Source organism: Oreochromis niloticus, linkage group LG12, assembly GCF_001858045.2.
Source record: "Oreochromis niloticus isolate F11D_XX linkage group LG12, O_niloticus_UMD_NMBU, whole genome shotgun sequence".
Lineage (NCBI taxonomy): Eukaryota > Metazoa > Chordata > Actinopteri > Cichliformes > Cichlidae > Oreochromis > Oreochromis niloticus.
The window spans coordinates 29,264,214-29,282,178 of record NC_031977.2 but is presented as its reverse complement, the minus strand read 5'-3'; the positions used below and the strand labels follow the sequence as shown (position 1 = coordinate 29,282,178).

Here is a 17,965-nt window from a genome sequence, read left to right as displayed (position 1 = left end):
TGGTACCGGGCTGCAAGAGTTGAGGCTCGGGTGTGAAATTTATGGTTTTCAGGGTTATTTTTAGCGTTTTTATCATTAACTCGGTTTCCCTGGGTCTTTCCCCGTGTCTTATGAATGAATCTTCTTTTTTTGGAACAGTACTGGTTTTATTTTGTTGTATCCGTGACACCTTAAAGGCCGGTCCGTGAAAATATTGTCGGACATAAACCGGTCTGTGGCGCAAAAAAGGTTGGGGACCGCTGCCCTACAAGGAAAAAAAAACATTTCTTGCTTTGTACAAAAAAAAATGCCCCAAAAGACTAAATTTATTATAATAATACAATTAAGACCAAAGTACTGAGTATTGCATTGACTTCAGTGCCATAACGGTAACGATGCATACCCAGCAGTCATCTCTGGGTACGAGCGGCTCCACCAGGTCTCCTGCTCCAATCCTCTGTCCTGTCCAGGCCTTAAAGCTTACAGCTTTGGATGAACGTTGCAGGGAGGGTCCTACTGCCCACACAGACATGTTGAGGCAGTGAATGATGATGTGCTGCACAGCCTCAGTGCTCAAAAGGTGGATGAAGTTCATCTGGATGCGACCAACCCCGGTGTCCAACTATGAAGTAAGTAGATTTTTCTTAATGCATTTAAAAGTGAAAAGGTTAAGTTCAGAATCTGGACGCCTTGGTGTTATGACAAACTAATTTACTGTATACTGAGTGTATTGGCTTCATCTTACATCATTTACTCTTTTTGACCATGATTTTTGCAGTAAATTTACTATAGTACATTCAGAAAAGCAGTTAAACTAAGATAAATGATAGCAATCCTTAACAATTGTTAATTTACAATTAAAAATAACCAATTGTTAGTCTTTCTAATGAACAGACTTGAGCACAATCTGTTTGGATGTTGATAACAGACTGCAGCTCTGCTATGAATCTGAATGAGGTACATCTGGATCACAGATTGTACCTTAATTATGACTGTCTAACCCTGTTATTATAGTTACAGTTTAAGAAGGAAATGGATCAGTCCATATTTGTGTTATTGTGTGCCATTCGGTGTTTTGTTGCAATATCTTCAAGCCGAAATGACAAAAGACTCAGTGGATAAAGGGTATTTTCAGAGTCTGAGGATTTACTTGCCAACTCAGTGTGTGTTTGATGATGACTTGGCCAAGTCTGAAGACCAAATGGGATGCCTTAAGATTCACTACGACTGTGATCTTTCCAAATAGTCCTAGAGTTTATTGTGCCGAGCCAGAAATTGAACAGCTGTGCTCCTTTATTTATTGCACGAGTGTCATTATGCACACACATGGCCCATCTTAAACCCCAAGCCTCTCTACTTTTTTAGAAATCTTTCTGAAGCCAACACGAGGAGAACATTTTCCACAAGGACACAAGCAATCGTGGATTTGATATTTATCCACCGTCTGCATAGTATGCAAAGCAATCTTGTCTGTATCTAAGTGATATGTATTTACATTTTACTGGATATTTTATCTAGCTCAGGCAAATAGATAAAAATAGATAACCTAACCTTGGAAACTGTGAGAGGCTTCAGGCAAGTTTGTCCTCCACCAGTGAAGTTGCACGTCACCTCAATCGTGTCAGCTGCGCATCCGAGGTTTGGATCAATCCAGTAAGTGCCTTTCAACATGAAGCAATGATGGGAGAACAACCCTTAACTACATAAACAGAGACCATATGTGCACAGAAATGATGGTCCTGTTTAAATATTTCCTCACCGTCATACATCTTCTGCTCACAGTTGTAGAGATCTCTGCAGATTCGGGCAGGATTGTCGCGGGTTCCCAGCGGGTTCTTAAGACTCTGGATCAGAGTGCTGAGATGCTGCAGCGTCTTAAATATCTCATTGCCCTGGTCTAACATGGGCAGGTCCATGCTCGGATAATTCTGATTTGCACATAAATAAATCACTTGAGGTTTTGAAATTTGTCTTTGAGTATATGAAACTTAATTTCATTGTTAACTGTTGATTTATCCGTAGCTATTCTTGAAAACTGTGATAGTCATGACTATATTCTGTACTGCTGCAGTGACCCAATTAACTTTAGCTGCATAGTTTCCATCAATACAAACCTCTTGTCTCAGTGCAGCATGGGAATCAATGATGCCTTGAAAAGCAGCACCGAGGGCTTCATTTCTCTGCCAGAAAAAAAGGTAGAAAGGCATGAAGGTAACCTATTTGACTTGCATTATGTGATTAATCCCAGAAAAATCCAGTTTAACAAAACAGGTGAAACACACGTACAAGTGAAAGGGCAGAACTGGGACGCCCCTAGAAAACAACAGAAAAAAACCTGTTATATTACAACTTATTTTGTCTTATCTGCATTTATGTGACAACAGCTGTTCAGTGCATTTGTGTTCATGAAACAGTTCTGTAAATCCTGATCTACCCTGTCGGTGGTGGTGTTTAATTTTCTCCCAATGTGCAGATAAGACACAATCATGAATGCAGAGGAAATGAGGCATGAAAACGCAGGAAATAAAGCGTATCAAATGCAGAAAAGAAAAGCCGCTAGCCAAAAGCTATTTGCATTAGATCACAGTGGGGAAAAAAGCAGGTGTAACTAGTTAGATTATCCTGTAAATAGCACCGTATGTTTATAGTTTAAAGTGTAGATGTACAAATGACTTTTTATTCTTCAAATTATTTTCCAGCAAACTTAAAGGGAATCCCACGTTTTCCTACTTTTTACTCTCAGTGTGTCTCAGTCTGTTCTCCCACTAAATCATGCTGTCTTTGCCAGAGATCAATTAATTTATTTATACTTTCTGGAAAATACAAAAGTCATCCATTTCAACTAAGCATAATTTTCCCTGGTATTTCCCCCCATACGCATTAAACACTGAAATCAACCCCAGATTGTCTGAAACAGAAATTTGCCTTTTTAAAATGTAGTAAAAGAAGAACTCACGGTTGGTCCAGGTGGTCCGCGAGGACCAGGAGATCCCTAAAAAGTTCCATTCACACATTAGGCTTCAAAAATATTTATAACTTGGCTTTTATAAAAAGTGATTAAGGTCATTCATTTCTTTTCATGCTTTGCAAAAAATAATATAAAAGCTACAGAGGTGATTAATTACTCACTCTAGGTCCCTGCATCCCCTGTTAGAGAGATGAAAGCAATACAATCAATATAAGTGCAGAGACGACATTATATTATCTTGTACAGTGTAATGGCATCTTAGTGCTACCAATTCAACAGACAGTCTTTATCTACTGTATTTTGAATTGCCCTCTTGCTTCTTTGCAAGCCTACACTCAGAAATCTTATTTCCACACAGCAAATCCTATTTCCACACGGCAAACCCATACATGAATGTTGGCGTTTTAAGAGTGAGGTTGTGAATTATGCCTGTGTATGAGCGCTCAACAAACCTCTTAAAAAGCTTGAGAGGAGCAAGCAGCCAACATTTATCACCCTGACAGGATTTCCACAGCAGCTAAGTGTCACTGTGAGTGTAACAACAAACAGCGGAACACAATAGGAAATGAAAAGTCCTGAGGGCAAAGGAGGCTGAGCGGTGTGCTGTCTCCATACTAAGTATCCTATTCTGTGCTCACAGTAAAGACAGAAAAGGATTCATCAAAACAGCGCCACGCACCGTCTCCCCTCGACTTCCTTTGTCACCCTGGGGTCCCTGATGGAGAGAAACAAGACAAAGGATCACTCCATCATTGCCAAAAAAACCAGGGAGAAGTCACATAAAGCTTGGCACATGGGATGACATACGAGGTACATACAGGATGACCGCTGGGGCCAATGATGCCAACGGGGCCCAAAGCACCCTCCATACCCTGGAAAGCAGAAGCATGTAAGTGACTGAGGACGGATGATGTAGCATCTGATGAAGCGGTACTTATTTTTCATGCCAAGTGTGCAGTTTGTGAGAGTTCAGTGCAAAGGCATTGGCTGAAATACTGCACTGAGTTGCCAAACTACCGTTAATCTTCATCTTACCATCAAACCACGTGGTCCTTTTGGTCCCTGTATCCCTGCTGGGCCAGTGTCTCCTGGAGGTCCCTAGAAACAAGCACAAGAAATAAAGACAATAGTATTTGTATTTCTTTGTCTAAACCAGACATGTTATTTCAGATAGTGAGAACACATCCAAAGCTGTGTGCTACATGTGAGAAACTGGATGATGGGAAACCCTGATTCTCATGATGTTAATATGTTTAAACAGCTCTATGCCAGTGTTAAACTGTCCTCCTTCATCACCATTAAAGCTGCTGAAGAAATGTCTTTAGCTGCAATTCATTAGGAAGTAGGTCTAAGATTGTGTATGTGTCAAAGACCCATACTGCATTAAATTTAAACATCTACTATTATAATAGTCGTATATTTTATCAAACAAACAAAACTATGTTTTTAATATCCCATTTAAAAAGTTGCTTTAGAAAATTTGTGTGGATTTACCTTAGATTGTGTAAAAAGTAACTTAGCTTCTAGGTGTTAGCATCTCTCTTTTTGCAGAAGTAATAGTACAAACAAGCACTACATCAGTTGGGCTGCTTTTTAAATTAATAAATAGTATTCATCAAGTATGTAAATTGTTAAAAATTAAAAATCACACACATAAAATTTTTTAAACAAGCAGACTGGAAACTGCAGTTTACAAGCACAGAACACAGCAGTGCAGAATATTCTTATAAATCTAAAGATTAGTTTCACAAACGTGTAGGTGCTGTCACAGATGTGCTATTTCAAACATTTATTCAACGGGTGAACAGCAAATGTGCTGACAGTTTTACTCTCAAATATGTATATAAAAAAGAAGCAAATGGTTTGAAGCACAGTGTTTTACAGAAGCCCTGACCATAAAAAGTGCCATTACAAAAACACTACATTTTATACTTATTATAGTTATCAATATTGTTGACATTACAAACGTAACATCACTCCAGGACTTGTCATGCTTTAAGTATTCTTGCCCATTTCTTCTGAGTAAGAACGACCATTATAAACTCTACCGAGCACCGGCACAAAGCTCATGTGCTCGACACTCCTGTTCAACTCCCCACTGCAGGAAAATATCCAACATCACTCTCAGGGTTTTAAATTAAAGACTTAGACTCCAATAAAGCCTACTCTGTTTCTTCAGCTTGTAATGATATATACTTCAGCAGTGCTGTAAGTAAAACTTATGGTGTAGCAGATGTCATCCTGAGGCATGTTACAGTAATACCAAACAGCTTTCATGTCTAATATTTCCAAAAATCATATAATATTATGCAGCTCTCGACAACTTAAGACTTAAACTTTAAAAAAGTTTTTCAGCCTTAAGGTGACTTAAACCCACAAATTACTTTAATAAGCCTATTCTAAAGGTTAAAAACTTTATTCAGTCTAAAAATGTTGGCCTGAGGTCATAACTTTGGTTCTAAATGGAGAATGTGTAGAAGCTTACCTTTGGTCCAAAGAGACCAAACACCCCCAGAAATCCTTGTTCGCCAGTATCCCCCTAATAAAAAAGAAGGAAGGGAAAGTATGGATGTTATTATTGCATAGCAAAAGAATGCTGTCCTATAAAGGAATTTGAGTTGTAAGAAAAAAAGAATCAGCCCTCACCGGTTGCCCTTTAACTCCCTGATCTCCTTGTTTTCCTGGTAATCCCATCCCGCCAATGGAGCCTCTCTTCCCTGCTGGACCAATTTGTCCTGGGAGCCCCTTCTCGCCCTATAGAAGATATGCAATCACACGAGAATCATTTTTACATCCATGCCATAACCTCTGTATAGATACTTTAACAAAAATACAGAAGTCACTATAGTTCAGCAAGCACCTACTTCATGTTTTCTGTGATAAGGCACTGCTAATTGCATTTAGTGTGGTCCCTAATCATGTAGCAAGTATCAGTAGCAAAACTTAACCTAAAATACAGTTGTGCTGGCCCGTTCCTTTCTCCTTTGGGTGTCCCTTAAATCGGTTTAGATTTAGATGCAGAAGAACCAAGCTACAGTTCATCAAAACTTGGCATGTTTATGTTTAGATCATCACATATAACAAAATTAGAATGCAACTTGATGCCCTGAGTGGGGCAGAGAGATGAAAACTGTCCAATGCTGCAGATCTCATAAATACAGCCTCTCTGTTTGTCTTGCATATTTGCATCTTATATAATATTTGCAAGGACATGCAAACAAAAACTGTGGCAATTCAATGATACTTTCCAACACAAACTTCCCGACATTATTGCAATGGATAGTAGGTCTTCTGAGAAACAGTATAAAGACTTTATGCAGCATTCAGCCTTTGAAATTACATAAGGCTCCACATATAAAGGCAGCATTATGTTGCTGAGGGAGGCATTTATAGCAGATTAAAAGCTTTCTGGCAATTACGAGTAATATCAGCAGTAATTTTGCCTGCACTGCAGTCTATAAAGATTCTTATGCTGTAAGTTAACATGTTCCTCGTGAATATGATCAAAGCCAGGCAAGCTGTCAACCATCATTTCATCCTCATCACCTTTGGACCAAAGGATCCTTGATTTCCAGGAAGCCCTGTTACACCCTTTTCACCCTGCTGCCCAGGTTTTCCAGGAAAGCCCACGTTTCCATCTTCTCCTTGCTCCCCCTAAATACAGGAGGCAATTAATGAGCAATATTTTCTTTTCATTCAATGAAACAGGCACCACTGACAGTGTCTTCACCTTAACTCCTTTACTTCCATCTATGCCAGGCTGGCCATCCATACCAGGTGGACCCTCAAGTCCCTCCCTCCCAACAACCCCACGTGGACCAGTAGAACCCTCGGGACCCTTGGACAATCAGAAAACTTTATGTTAATGTTTAAGTTAAGGTTTCATTATATAAGCAGACAAGGAGTTTGTCCAACTCACTGGTGGCCCTTTGGTACCAGATGCACCTCTTGCCCCTGATTTTCCTTTCTGACCCTGAAACACAAAGAATTCATGTCAAGGTTCAGACACGGGTACATAAAAGAAAATACAGTAATAATAATATCCCAATAATATTGTAAGAGGTGATTAAGTTACTCATAAATGTAAAATCTTAACTATTTATGTCCTTACTTGGTCACCTTTGGATCCTTTCAGTCCTGGTTGTCCCTTTGGTCCAGGTTTCCCCTGAAATGATTATTAGTGTTTGATTTAAAGATCACAGTTTTTTTTGTGGACAATTTTACACAATATTTATACAACTGAGTTTTACAGTTTACAAGAAAAAGTATACTTACAGGAAGGCCAGGGGCACCAGGTTCCCCTCTTGCTCCATCAACACCTATTTGACCCTGAAAATTTTTATTTTCTTCATTTCACTACTGATTTTAACCCTGTTTGCACCAAAAATAATGTAAAAAGAGGATCATATCACTTTCTTTTAAACTTTACTTACAGCCTGTCCAGGGTCACCTGATTCTCCTCTCTCCCCTCTGTCTCCAGGACGACCCTGGATTAAGATTGGAAAACATAATAAACAATCAGGAAGAGCACAAAGAGAACCAGCGCTTGAAAAACTGCTAAATCTCGGAAACTCACTCTGTCACCTTCAGGACCTGGGAGACCTTCTAATTTGCTGTCATCTCCCTGTTCACCCTAATTGAGCAACATAGAAAAAAAAACAACCGCAATCAGTAGATTTTCCCTTAAATCCAGCGGTCTTTGCAAAATCAATGCATGCTTTGTTCGAAACACATGGCTTGCTCTCTTTATATGAATGGCAAATCATTACATGCACTATTACCCACAATGATTCCATTTTACATAAATGGAGCCAATATTTGTTCCAGGGTCTTTATGAGATTCATTAAACAATAGCCACAGATATGTGTATAATTTTAATAGGTATGTGCTGTGCATGTATCAAATGAAATAAATAATTGAAGAGCCCAGAAAGGAAAATAAAAAGCTGAAGTATAATTAGGGCTGAGCAGGGGCCAAGTAAATGAACGAAAATGTACTGTAGCAAAAATGATAAAAACAGAACTGTGACAGATCTGTATTTATCTGCAGTATTTTTTACTGACGGTCATAAATTTTGCAATCATCCATGTGATTGGATGATATTGATTTAATTAGAGCACAAGCATAGCCATCATATCTAGGATATTGGCAAAGGGAAAATGACAAATATCCACATCCAGATGGCTTCTGCCAAGGGACTAAAAAAATTGCAAATTAGCATCTCACTAAAACTGTGGTGCAGTGAGTTACATTCTATGCTGCTCCTGTCAAATAAACACAAATTACGTGGCTAATGTGGCCAAAATCATGTGCAGAAGAGTCCAGGTGCTTGGCTAATTACATACACTTGATACACTGAGTTAATTGGGTGTGTCCTAGTTCATATCACTGATCAAATTAGAGATGACTTTGGGGATATTGCAAGGACAACAAGACAGACACAGGAAGCACTAATTAGAGACACAACTGAAGTTCCAGTGTATCCAAAAAAAACGATCCTGACCATGCGCTCAAAGACAATGTGCTACATACATTGTTAGGAAGAGCTCATTAGACACAAAGAGCAACTGCCTATTAGAGGCAGTAAATAAGACTGGGAATGTACCTTTTCACCTTTTGGCCCAGGTGGTCCCAGTGGGCCTGGTGGTCCAACGTGACCCTATGACAAGAAAATACGATTATGACTCAACCTCGTTTCAGAACAGCAAGCACTGAGCTTAAGCTTCACAGTGTGACATGTTTGTAAGACAGAAGAAGATCAGAAAAAACATCCGACTGCATCCAATAGTGTCACTGGCCCTTACTTCAATAGAGTGCATACAGTGATAAAATAATTAACTTAATTGAAAATGTTTATTTTGCTACTCGATAAGATGAATCCCCAGGTTAATGATATTATTCCGTCTTATATGCAATAATAGTGTTGCATTTTACTGTTATATTTTTTATAGATTGTCATCTCATATATTCTCTGACTGGAGTAGGTGGCACTCATAGGGATCGTTTTGTACGCAAGAATCATCGCATGACCCATGAAAAAACATCCCTTTTTATGCGAGTCTGTACAGAGCCTGAAGATTAAAACCTGGCTGTTTGAATATTCCCCTCGGGTCTCTCATTTTTCATAACATACCACAATTAGATGCTTGAATTAAACAAAGGCTTACCTTGTAACCTGATATGCCCGGGTCTCCTTGTTGGCCCATTCTCCCTGGAGCACCCTAGGGAAATATATATATATTTAGCCCATATATACAAACACACTAATTAAGTCTTTTAGTCCTACTGTGAAGAATTTACCACTGGTCCGATGGTTCCTCTTGCTCCCTTCTGCCCAACAAATCCTGGCTCTCCTGGCACGCCGGCTGGCCCAGTCTCACCGAGATGACCTTGTTGACCTTTGCTCCCCTGGAAAAAGGCCATCAATGAGCAGTTATTCACTGAACATACAAATAGCCCTAAATAGTCGTGCAGTTAGTTTGACAAAATCAAACATCAAATGCTAAAACTCTACTTGACAAGCACCTCCAGTGTTGTGCTTATAGAGGTTACAGACCTTTCTGTTTGTTTACTACTACAGCAGAGAACGTTTTAACTCCCAGTGCAGGAGAGTAAATTGACAGACATCCAAGATTGAAAGGTGTATTTAGCTTCAAGCTAGTGAACTGACAAACCTTTTCTCCTGGCCTTCCTCTTTCCCCAATTTTGCCAGGTTTACCCTCCTGACCCTGATAACAGAAAATCGAACAGGGTTCTAGTGGACCAAAAGAGCTGTCTTTTCATTGGAACTGAGTGAAATTTGGAGCTGGTTGGCGAAACACTCACCCTCACCCCCACCAGCCCAGGAGGCCCAGGTGGTCCTTCCTTTCCTTTCAGGCCAATTTCACCCCTGTCTCCTGTGGTGCCCTCAGGACCAGCATCCCCCTTTTCACCCTGGGAAGAGTGAACGAGTCAAATAAAAAGAAGAAAATCATGATCTAACAGTTGAGTGAGAATAAACTGGATTACTGTAACAATAATCACAAGCATCCTTAGCCAGTATTGTAATCGGACATAGCTTCATATATTTGAACAAAGTATCATTATTTATATCCAATAAAGTATTTTACAAGCCCAGAATAAATATGTTACAGTATTTTATAAGCCATTAATGATACTGCCCACTGAGAGGCCTGCACAACAGCGGATGGAGATGCCTGCTGGTAGTGTAAGGAGTTAATATCTACCAGCCTGAGGAGTTTGATTCCAAGGGGAGCTTCAGGTTATAAATCAAATCTTGAATGTTATTCAGCACTTCTGTATAGTAAAAGAAGTCTAAGTGCAGAAAAGGCAAGCGGTACAGCTAACTGTATATAAAAGTCTTACTCCAGCACTCTGAGCTAGCTGCAGTTTCCAAGCTTGTAAATAGAGCTACAGCCGTTAAGCCAGGATGACACAAAAGCATGACTAATTTATTAAACCAAACAGGCAGCGAACTGGAAATATTTCAGAGATAAAAAAAAAATAAATAAAAGTGTCATTTTGACTTGACATGTTCTTTAAGGTGTTTTTGCTCCCAGAGTATCAAGTATCATAAGAAAGTAGGACAAAGTTTCACGGTAAATATGATGTTACATCATCAGAAATTATCATGAGGACAGATTTGTTTCACTGACAATTTCTTGGCCGTCTAACTTTTTACAGCCGAAATGTCATCTTCTAAGAAAGTCTACCCATCTTGCTGTCTGACAGTACTTTTTAGGAAAAGGCATAGTGGAGCTTCTTCATGTAAAGTAACGAGAAATAAAACAGACTATCCCAAATGAAAAATCTCATTAGAATGCAAGAGTGAACTGAAGATTCCCAAGAAACGCACTAAGACCGTAGAGAACACGGCATATTATTATTACGCCATTATTAACAGTTTTTCAACACTGTAGTCAAGCTGACAGTTCTGTCAGGTTTTACGGTCCTTTGTGGTTCAGTCACAGAGCAAAAATAAAATGCAACCTCCTTGTGACTAGGAAAAAACAGACTGAGACAAATTGGTAAAGGTTTGCAGGTAACTGTTGTCTATAAACATAGACACAGTTCCAACTTTGCAATCAATCTGAGGCAGCCTGCAACAATGACTGCAACTCAGTGCATGCATGTCATGTTGTTTGCATGACTTAACTGGTTCTATTCTTTATATATTTCTATATAAAATCAAGGATGCAGAACATCTATGTCATTTTGCACTTAAATCATCATTTTCATTTTGCGTTTTCTTGGAGAAATTTTTCAATTACTGTTTCAAATCTACGAGGTTCTGGCTGTGCTCTGAATGTAAGTAATTAAGCTAGCTGTGAGTAGTCACAGATCTGGTCCCTGCCTTCAAAGCAACCATTTCAAAGGCAACACGATCATAGTCACTATAATCTTAGCCGTGCCACAATCTTCAACCACTGTTTTCCCCAGAGTGGATGCATTAGCGCTAACTAGCAGTGACATCATGAAGTACTTTAAAAATAAAATTAGAACAATTCAAAAAATGTTCTTCATCTAAAACATCAACACATTTTTAAAACTCCAACCCCACTACCCCCTTACTCTTAATTAACACTGTTATTAAGTCATCAGTCAACATTTATTAGCAGGGAACGAAGAGTGCTCTTCATTACTCCTGATCTAGCCCTTTAGGTTCTAGGATATTTTAGAATCAATTTTAAGATTATTTAAATGACTTACAGAGTATGGTCTGACTCCCCAATATATTGCTCCCTGTTTATCACAGGACAACCATGTTCATATTCTAAGATGTAATTGTGAACTAATGCTGACTAATGGTAAAATAACAATCAGAGGCTGTGATCCTTATTTTTAATCTAAATGCAGCCTGTTTAGTATTTCCATTATCTGTTACAGGATTTTTATGTGTAAGTCATGCGGGCCATGATCCATCACAATTCACAGGTTACTGCCCGTACAGTGTGACCCAAACCTTGAGAACGATTTTGGGTGAAGACACATTCAGTAATCATTGTCCGTAAGTTTGATTAGTTTCTGACTGGTAGTTTGTTACTTTAGCCAGATGAGCTAATAACACTATAATACAGGAGAAGCATTTATTTGGCAAAGTCAGGGACATTTTGCCACCTTCTCAAACAGAATATTGGCTGGTAGCTCTGACGAGACAAGACTGCAAGACATTTCAGTGAAAACAAATATATTGGGGTCCATACCATGTCAAAGTATCGTAATTACATAGTTTGGTAAACATTGTTTCTAAAAGTTTAATCTTGTGATTTTCTGCTGATGGTTTACATAATATTCCTGCAATAAACCACTACAATGGACCGATTTTCACTCCCCTTTCATTCCTCAAACAACAGCAAAAGCTGCTAATCTCTTCTGGTAGCTGAGAGGTTTCTGGCCACGGTGCAAAGTAGTTTACTCCGCTGAACAGAAGAAAAGTCCTGTACAGCATGAAGCTGAAAAGAATCTCAGGTTGATTCTTCTAATCCTCAGTGTTCTCAGCTCACATTTTAGCACGTTGACAGAGCAAAAAAGCGCTTTGTGGGTCCATCAGCCGTACTTCCAACATTTTGGCTTTGCTGAATAGGCACACTTTTTATGCTTTTCCTTTTTTTTTCTGTCACACTATCTGCCAGACAGCAGAGCTCCTAAAATAGCTTGCTATCTGTTTTCACTGAGCATCAACACAATGTCCTCCAACTGTACAAAGGCCAATATCTCACAAACAATACTTGACTTGTTCTAATTACAGTAAGCTGCTACCGTAAACAGGAAAGTTCGCAGAGTTCACCAACAGCTTCGGGATAAAATTAATCAGTGTCGAAGTTAATAACAATTATTTAACTACTAGCTGAAGACTTGATAAATGTTTTTATAATCACTCTGAAACTCATGACTGTACAATTAAAAACAGTTAATACACATCTCTTTTTTAAATTTTTAAAGTATTTTGAAACTTGCCTTGGCACCATCAGGTCCACTTGGCCCAGCCTCTGCATCAATGCCTGGCTCACCCTGACAGACAAATCACAAAAACATTATAGTTGTATTTCTTTCTGATGACAAAGACAGTAATGAAATGGAAGCAAAAACAGATGTAATTGCACACTCAAACATTTAGCACTTTGTGTCGATTTTGTTGCAGACTAAATAAATCCAGTACATCATAATCATTAAGACATCACAGGAAGAAAACTTGGGAAACTCACTCTCTCGCCAATCAAGCCTTGTTCGCCGATGCTACCAGGTAAACCAATGTCACCCTGTTAAACAGTGAAGCGTGACCGTTAAGCTACTGTTGCTGTGTTAAATGTCTAACATGCAATCTTTGATATCAATAGGGCAAATTTAATCAGTGCCACCTACTATGAAGGGTACTATGATGTGAATCCTGGGAGTAAAACCTGACTTTTTACAAAAGCTTAACTAACTAATAGGTTAACTTAATCTGCCAGCACAAAACTACTATTCACTACTTTTTGTGCTGAAAAGTAGTGAAATTATTAACAATGGCAAGACAGCAACCTGAGTGGATAAAAAGCATACAGGAACACAACAGCCACATATATACAAAAATCATACATACATACAGCTTTGGAATTAATGTTACTTTTTTCAAACTTGAACTTTGAGCAATTACACTTTATTCACAGGTCTATACCCATCTAGGTAAATAAGTCCAAATCCAGTAGGTTATTTCTGTGCATCAACATTAAACCCACTAAAGGGTCAAGGGACTAACACTTATCCCATTACAGTGCAATATTGTAATGAAAAACCTTGAGTCTCGGATTTCATGTGGAGTTTAGTCTGACAGATACCTCTCAAATAAAAATTGTTGTAGACCTTCTGAACTCATATGTTGTGTGGAAAAACATCTGTCATAGAAGCACTGCAGGGTCAAATAGTATCAGCTATATATATCCATAGCATCATAGACTGATCTGTAGCTGAAGTCTAAACAGACAGACACAGCCTTACCCATCATAGTTGGGTATGCCCTCAACTATGATGACACTCTCTTAACTTGCGCATTGCACCTCAACTATATGACATATAATGCCACATGATGTCGCCTTTCCAAAGTATTTACAATGTTTTCTGGCAGTGTACAAAACTATTTTCAGAAAAATGAGACCCTGTGGAAACTGGAGAACTATTGTTTGTTATACAAAGTTTTATCTGTACTACGAGTTTAGGATCTGTTTTACGTGTTTAAGAAATTGGGGTGTATAGAACAAACACACTAAACAATTGATGTCTAAAGTTAACAATTTAAAAATCGTGATTCTGCACTAAAACCTGCAAAGCATTTGAGGATTTTATCATCTGATTGTGGAGATTTTCTCTCCAATATTGTTGGAACTTTACAATATAAAGCAACTGTTGTTCTGAATTGGCACCGTATAACTAAAACTGAATTGAATTATTATACATAGTATCATTAAAATATTCAAAGAATGAATGGAAATCTCTGCATGCAAGGGACAAGCCAGAATTGAAAGGCCTCTGAAATGAAAGGCCTCAGACTCTCAGGCGGCACTGCAATAAAAGCAGACATGATTTTGTAGCGCAGAGCCCTGCATGGGCTCAGGAACACTTTTGAAACCCGCTGCCATTGAGCCCTGTTCATCTCTACATGTACAAATGCAAATTAAAACTATTAGGCAAAAGAAGAACCATATAAACGAGATCCAGAAACACTGCTGCTGCCTTCTGGGCTTGAGCTCACTGCGCATGGAAAAAAGACAGGAAAATCCTGTGGCCTGATTTGAAATTCTTTTTGGAAATCCTGGAAACCGCCTCCTTTGTTTTAAAGAGGAGAGGGATCGTCTGACATCCCTGATGGTATTGGGGTACTTTAGCGCAAGTGATATGGACACATTCTGTACAGGTGCCATTAATGCTGATCGATACATACAGGCTTTAAAATAATAAAAATAAATAATTAAATAAAGTCTTGTACCATTGCTGTACCAACTTGCAAACTCTGCAACTTGCTAATCACTGAATTCTGATTTTCTTTACATTTTATACTACCCATAATTTGGGTAAAATGAGTCTGAATGTATTCAATACTGCATATTTCTGTAAAGCATAAAGCAAATAAATCACAATTTCTCAATGATCCCAGAGTAGACCTAAAACAATATTCACTGTGACCTTTCTGGGGACACAAATGACATGATGAAATCATCAAAGGCAGTTTTGATATTATAATTCAATAAAAAAAAAAGTGTAATTCTGACAACATATCATCCTCATCACCTTCTCTCCAAGATCACCAGGCAGTCCTCTCTCTCCGGTCTTCCCAGGTAGCCCCTGTCAGGAACAGTCACGGCTTTATTGTTCTATTCAAATGTAAAAGTCAGTTGGAGGTTTTACACCGACTGTGTGATCAACTTACACTCAGCCCAATCTCCCCAAGTGGCCCAATCGTTCCTGGTGGCCCTGCTGGTCCCTGCGGCAATAAAACAGGAGCGTCAATACAAAGGTTAAGAGCATTTTATAATCTTGGACAAACCTCTGAAAGTGACATTAAAAGAGTAAAAAGAAAATGTGAAAAGAAACAAGTAATAGGCAGAAAGTGTGGATTTGTGAAGATAAGTTAATCTGCAGGGGTAAGAGCCATCACAACACGGAGCCAAAACTCCTAAAAGATGTAAAAACTGGGCTGCTGTTATAGAGACACAATGAGGCTACAATAAGGCTGCCAGGGAAGAAGGAAGGAGATGGTGTAAATCAAGTTGTCTCCAACTCACTACTTTTCTGCTTGTGTTTGTGAGATTTGGGCAGCATGAGAGAAAGAGGATTAGGCTGTCTAAGGCTTTTTTCAAACAGGATAGAAGTTCCTAAGTAGGCTTGAAAAAAAGGGTCAAAAATGAAGAAAATCACTCTAAATATGCAGGGGCACGAAGGGTGCATAGTAGCTGCTACAGAGCTCTGAGTTATAGTAGACAATGAGACACTGATTTATGACCGTATCTTCTAAGAAATTCTGCAACAGCTACATTTTGCATAACTGAACCACACGGAGTGAACACCAGAGAAAAAATGTGACCAACAAAAGCAGCTATTGTTAAAGCTTCAAAAAAGTACTAAAACTCACTGGCTCTCCTGCAAGTCCTTTGGCTCCTGGAGGTCCAGAGTGGCCTTGGACACCCTGAAAATAATAGCTATTTGTTACACCCACACTCCAGGTACTCATAAATATTTTGAAATGCTATAACCCCCACGAGATAAACAGTGCAACGTACACCTATGTCTTATCCGCTACTATTGCTTACAACAAATTCAACACTGACCTAAAAGAAAGCTTTGTTAGGCCCAATAACTTACTTGAAATCCTTTAGGCCCAGGTTCACCTGGCTCACCAAGTCTTCCCTGCAGACAATGACACACACAGAAAAATATGTTTTGAAATGTGCGTGGCCAGTTAGATATAATTGTGTTGTTTCCATGTGTTAAAATTAAGAACAGGGCTTGGTTCACTTTCTCTCTATCCTCGATTAGGTTTAACGTTACAGCTAAGTTTTGCATTGGAATCTCTGATAGCCACGAGAACCACAACCATTTCCTGACAAACAGGAAATTATCTTGGTAAAGTTTCTATCCATCAAAGTCAAGTTTGGTAAATGGAATCGGGACCCAAATTTGTGTGAGTGCATTTTGCTTTCATTATTTTCTTATGCCTAATAACTGCTGATGTATTTGCCAAATAACCAGGAGGTGCCAAGAGTAAGAACTGATAAGCTTTCATGTCAAATAATTGAAGTGACAGTCATATTCAAATTTATCAATAAGTTTAAAAAATATAACCTAATTCATACCTGATTGTGTTCAAACCCAGACTCACAAAAATGATCTAATGGAGCTTTAAGACAGTTACAGCCAACTGATATTAAACAGAACCCGAGATCATATCTCACCAACTGTTGTATATATTCACACCAAACTTGGCCCCTTTCTCATTTTTCAAACCGCACATCCTCAATTCCTTTCCTCTTATCTTAGTCTCTACCACCAGAGTGGGGGTGCCTCAGTAAGAAAAAAATGCATTTCTCCCATCACAGCGCCAATGCTTTTAACATGATAAGATCAAATTGTGATTTTGCACCACTGAACTGCTGGGCCTACCTGTTGCTGCATATACTAAAATAAATTGCTGCAAGTGTAAACGATCTTTGCTGTCAGTTACTTTAGATTTATATTTGAAGAAATGTGTTTACCTTTAATTGACAATTTTTACATTACTGTATTTTTACTTTTATCCCTCCAGTTTTGTGCACCCCCACCCCCTTACTTTAGTGTTCCCGGTCAAAATTGACTGGTCAGTTTTAACAGCTCTTAAATTAGCATAACAAACATTTTTCACCACCAAATTTAGTTCAGTGGGCCATTCAGTGGGTCTTTCATTTGATCATTCAGTGGGCCATTCAGGGGGTCAGGGGCCATGGTCATCACTTTTATATGTTCAAGTGCATAGTGTGGAGGATGTCATAAAGCCTTGAGGCAATCAGATGTAAAACACAATATTTATGAGTGTTTTAAGTTGTAAATCGGGGCGATTTGACCTGATCACGACAGAAAGGTTATTCATGTAACTTTTGCAATGCTCACTGCTCAAGTAATAATGGTTAACACATTACAAAAGTGTAATAAAATGAATTATTTGCTCATTTAAGAATCTGCAGAACACTGAACCAGCTGAGGATTACAGCTGGAGTAGCACCATGGTTCCATCACAGTGGAACCAAAACTGATGATCCTGATATACATGCAACATAAAGTACTGAACTTCTACAGTATCAACAGTGCCCCGTTTATCTGAAATGCTATTTCTGAGAAAGCTGGAAGGCTAAATGATCCAATGCAACCAGGATTCGTGCTAATGCAAAAAATTACTGTTAGAAGAAATTTCATCACCATGTCTCCAGGGAGGCCCAATTTTCCTCGTGGACCATCAGGGCCCTGCAAAGAAAAAAAAAAACATCGGTTAACTGAGCTTTTTCAAATCCCCC

General features: G+C 38.8%; 1 protein-coding gene across 2 annotated transcripts in view; it reads right to left on the bottom strand.

Annotated features, from left to right (window-relative positions):
- col27a1b (collagen, type XXVII, alpha 1b) overlaps positions 1 to 17,965 on the bottom strand; it is a 66,292-nt gene that overhangs the window by 2,500 nt on the left and 45,827 nt on the right. The window contains exons 31-61 of one of the 2 annotated variants that reach the window (XM_005473605.4): positions 17,871 to 17,915; positions 16,284 to 16,328; positions 16,054 to 16,107; positions 15,352 to 15,405; positions 15,213 to 15,266; positions 13,154 to 13,207; positions 12,906 to 12,959; positions 9,774 to 9,881; positions 9,623 to 9,676; positions 9,249 to 9,356; positions 9,116 to 9,169; positions 8,554 to 8,607; positions 7,524 to 7,580; positions 7,381 to 7,434; positions 7,223 to 7,276; positions 7,059 to 7,112; positions 6,867 to 6,920; positions 6,678 to 6,785; positions 6,494 to 6,601; positions 5,594 to 5,701; positions 5,433 to 5,486; positions 3,983 to 4,045; positions 3,766 to 3,819; positions 3,627 to 3,662; positions 3,109 to 3,126; positions 2,936 to 2,971; positions 2,266 to 2,292; positions 2,094 to 2,159; positions 1,739 to 1,907; positions 1,531 to 1,640; positions 383 to 601 (exon numbers count right to left, since the gene is read on the bottom strand). In XM_005473605.4, coding sequence (XP_005473662.1) covers positions 383 to 601; positions 1,531 to 1,640; positions 1,739 to 1,907; positions 2,094 to 2,159; positions 2,266 to 2,292; positions 2,936 to 2,971; positions 3,109 to 3,126; positions 3,627 to 3,662; positions 3,766 to 3,819; positions 3,983 to 4,045; positions 5,433 to 5,486; positions 5,594 to 5,701; positions 6,494 to 6,601; positions 6,678 to 6,785; positions 6,867 to 6,920; positions 7,059 to 7,112; positions 7,223 to 7,276; positions 7,381 to 7,434; positions 7,524 to 7,580; positions 8,554 to 8,607; positions 9,116 to 9,169; positions 9,249 to 9,356; positions 9,623 to 9,676; positions 9,774 to 9,881; positions 12,906 to 12,959; positions 13,154 to 13,207; positions 15,213 to 15,266; positions 15,352 to 15,405; positions 16,054 to 16,107; positions 16,284 to 16,328; positions 17,871 to 17,915 — 2,187 coding nt within the window. Of the gene's footprint in view, positions 1 to 382; positions 602 to 1,530; positions 1,641 to 1,738; positions 1,908 to 2,093; positions 2,160 to 2,265; positions 2,293 to 2,935; positions 2,972 to 3,108; positions 3,127 to 3,449; positions 3,475 to 3,585; positions 3,663 to 3,765; positions 3,820 to 3,982; positions 4,046 to 5,432; positions 5,487 to 5,593; positions 5,702 to 6,493; positions 6,602 to 6,677; positions 6,786 to 6,866; positions 6,921 to 7,058; positions 7,113 to 7,222; positions 7,277 to 7,380; positions 7,435 to 7,523; positions 7,581 to 8,553; positions 8,608 to 9,115; positions 9,170 to 9,248; positions 9,357 to 9,622; positions 9,677 to 9,773; positions 9,882 to 12,905; positions 12,960 to 13,153; positions 13,208 to 15,212; positions 15,267 to 15,351; positions 15,406 to 16,053; positions 16,108 to 16,283; positions 16,329 to 17,870; positions 17,916 to 17,965 lie in introns of those variants that run through there. The other variant, XM_019366079.2, reaches the window with a different exon arrangement.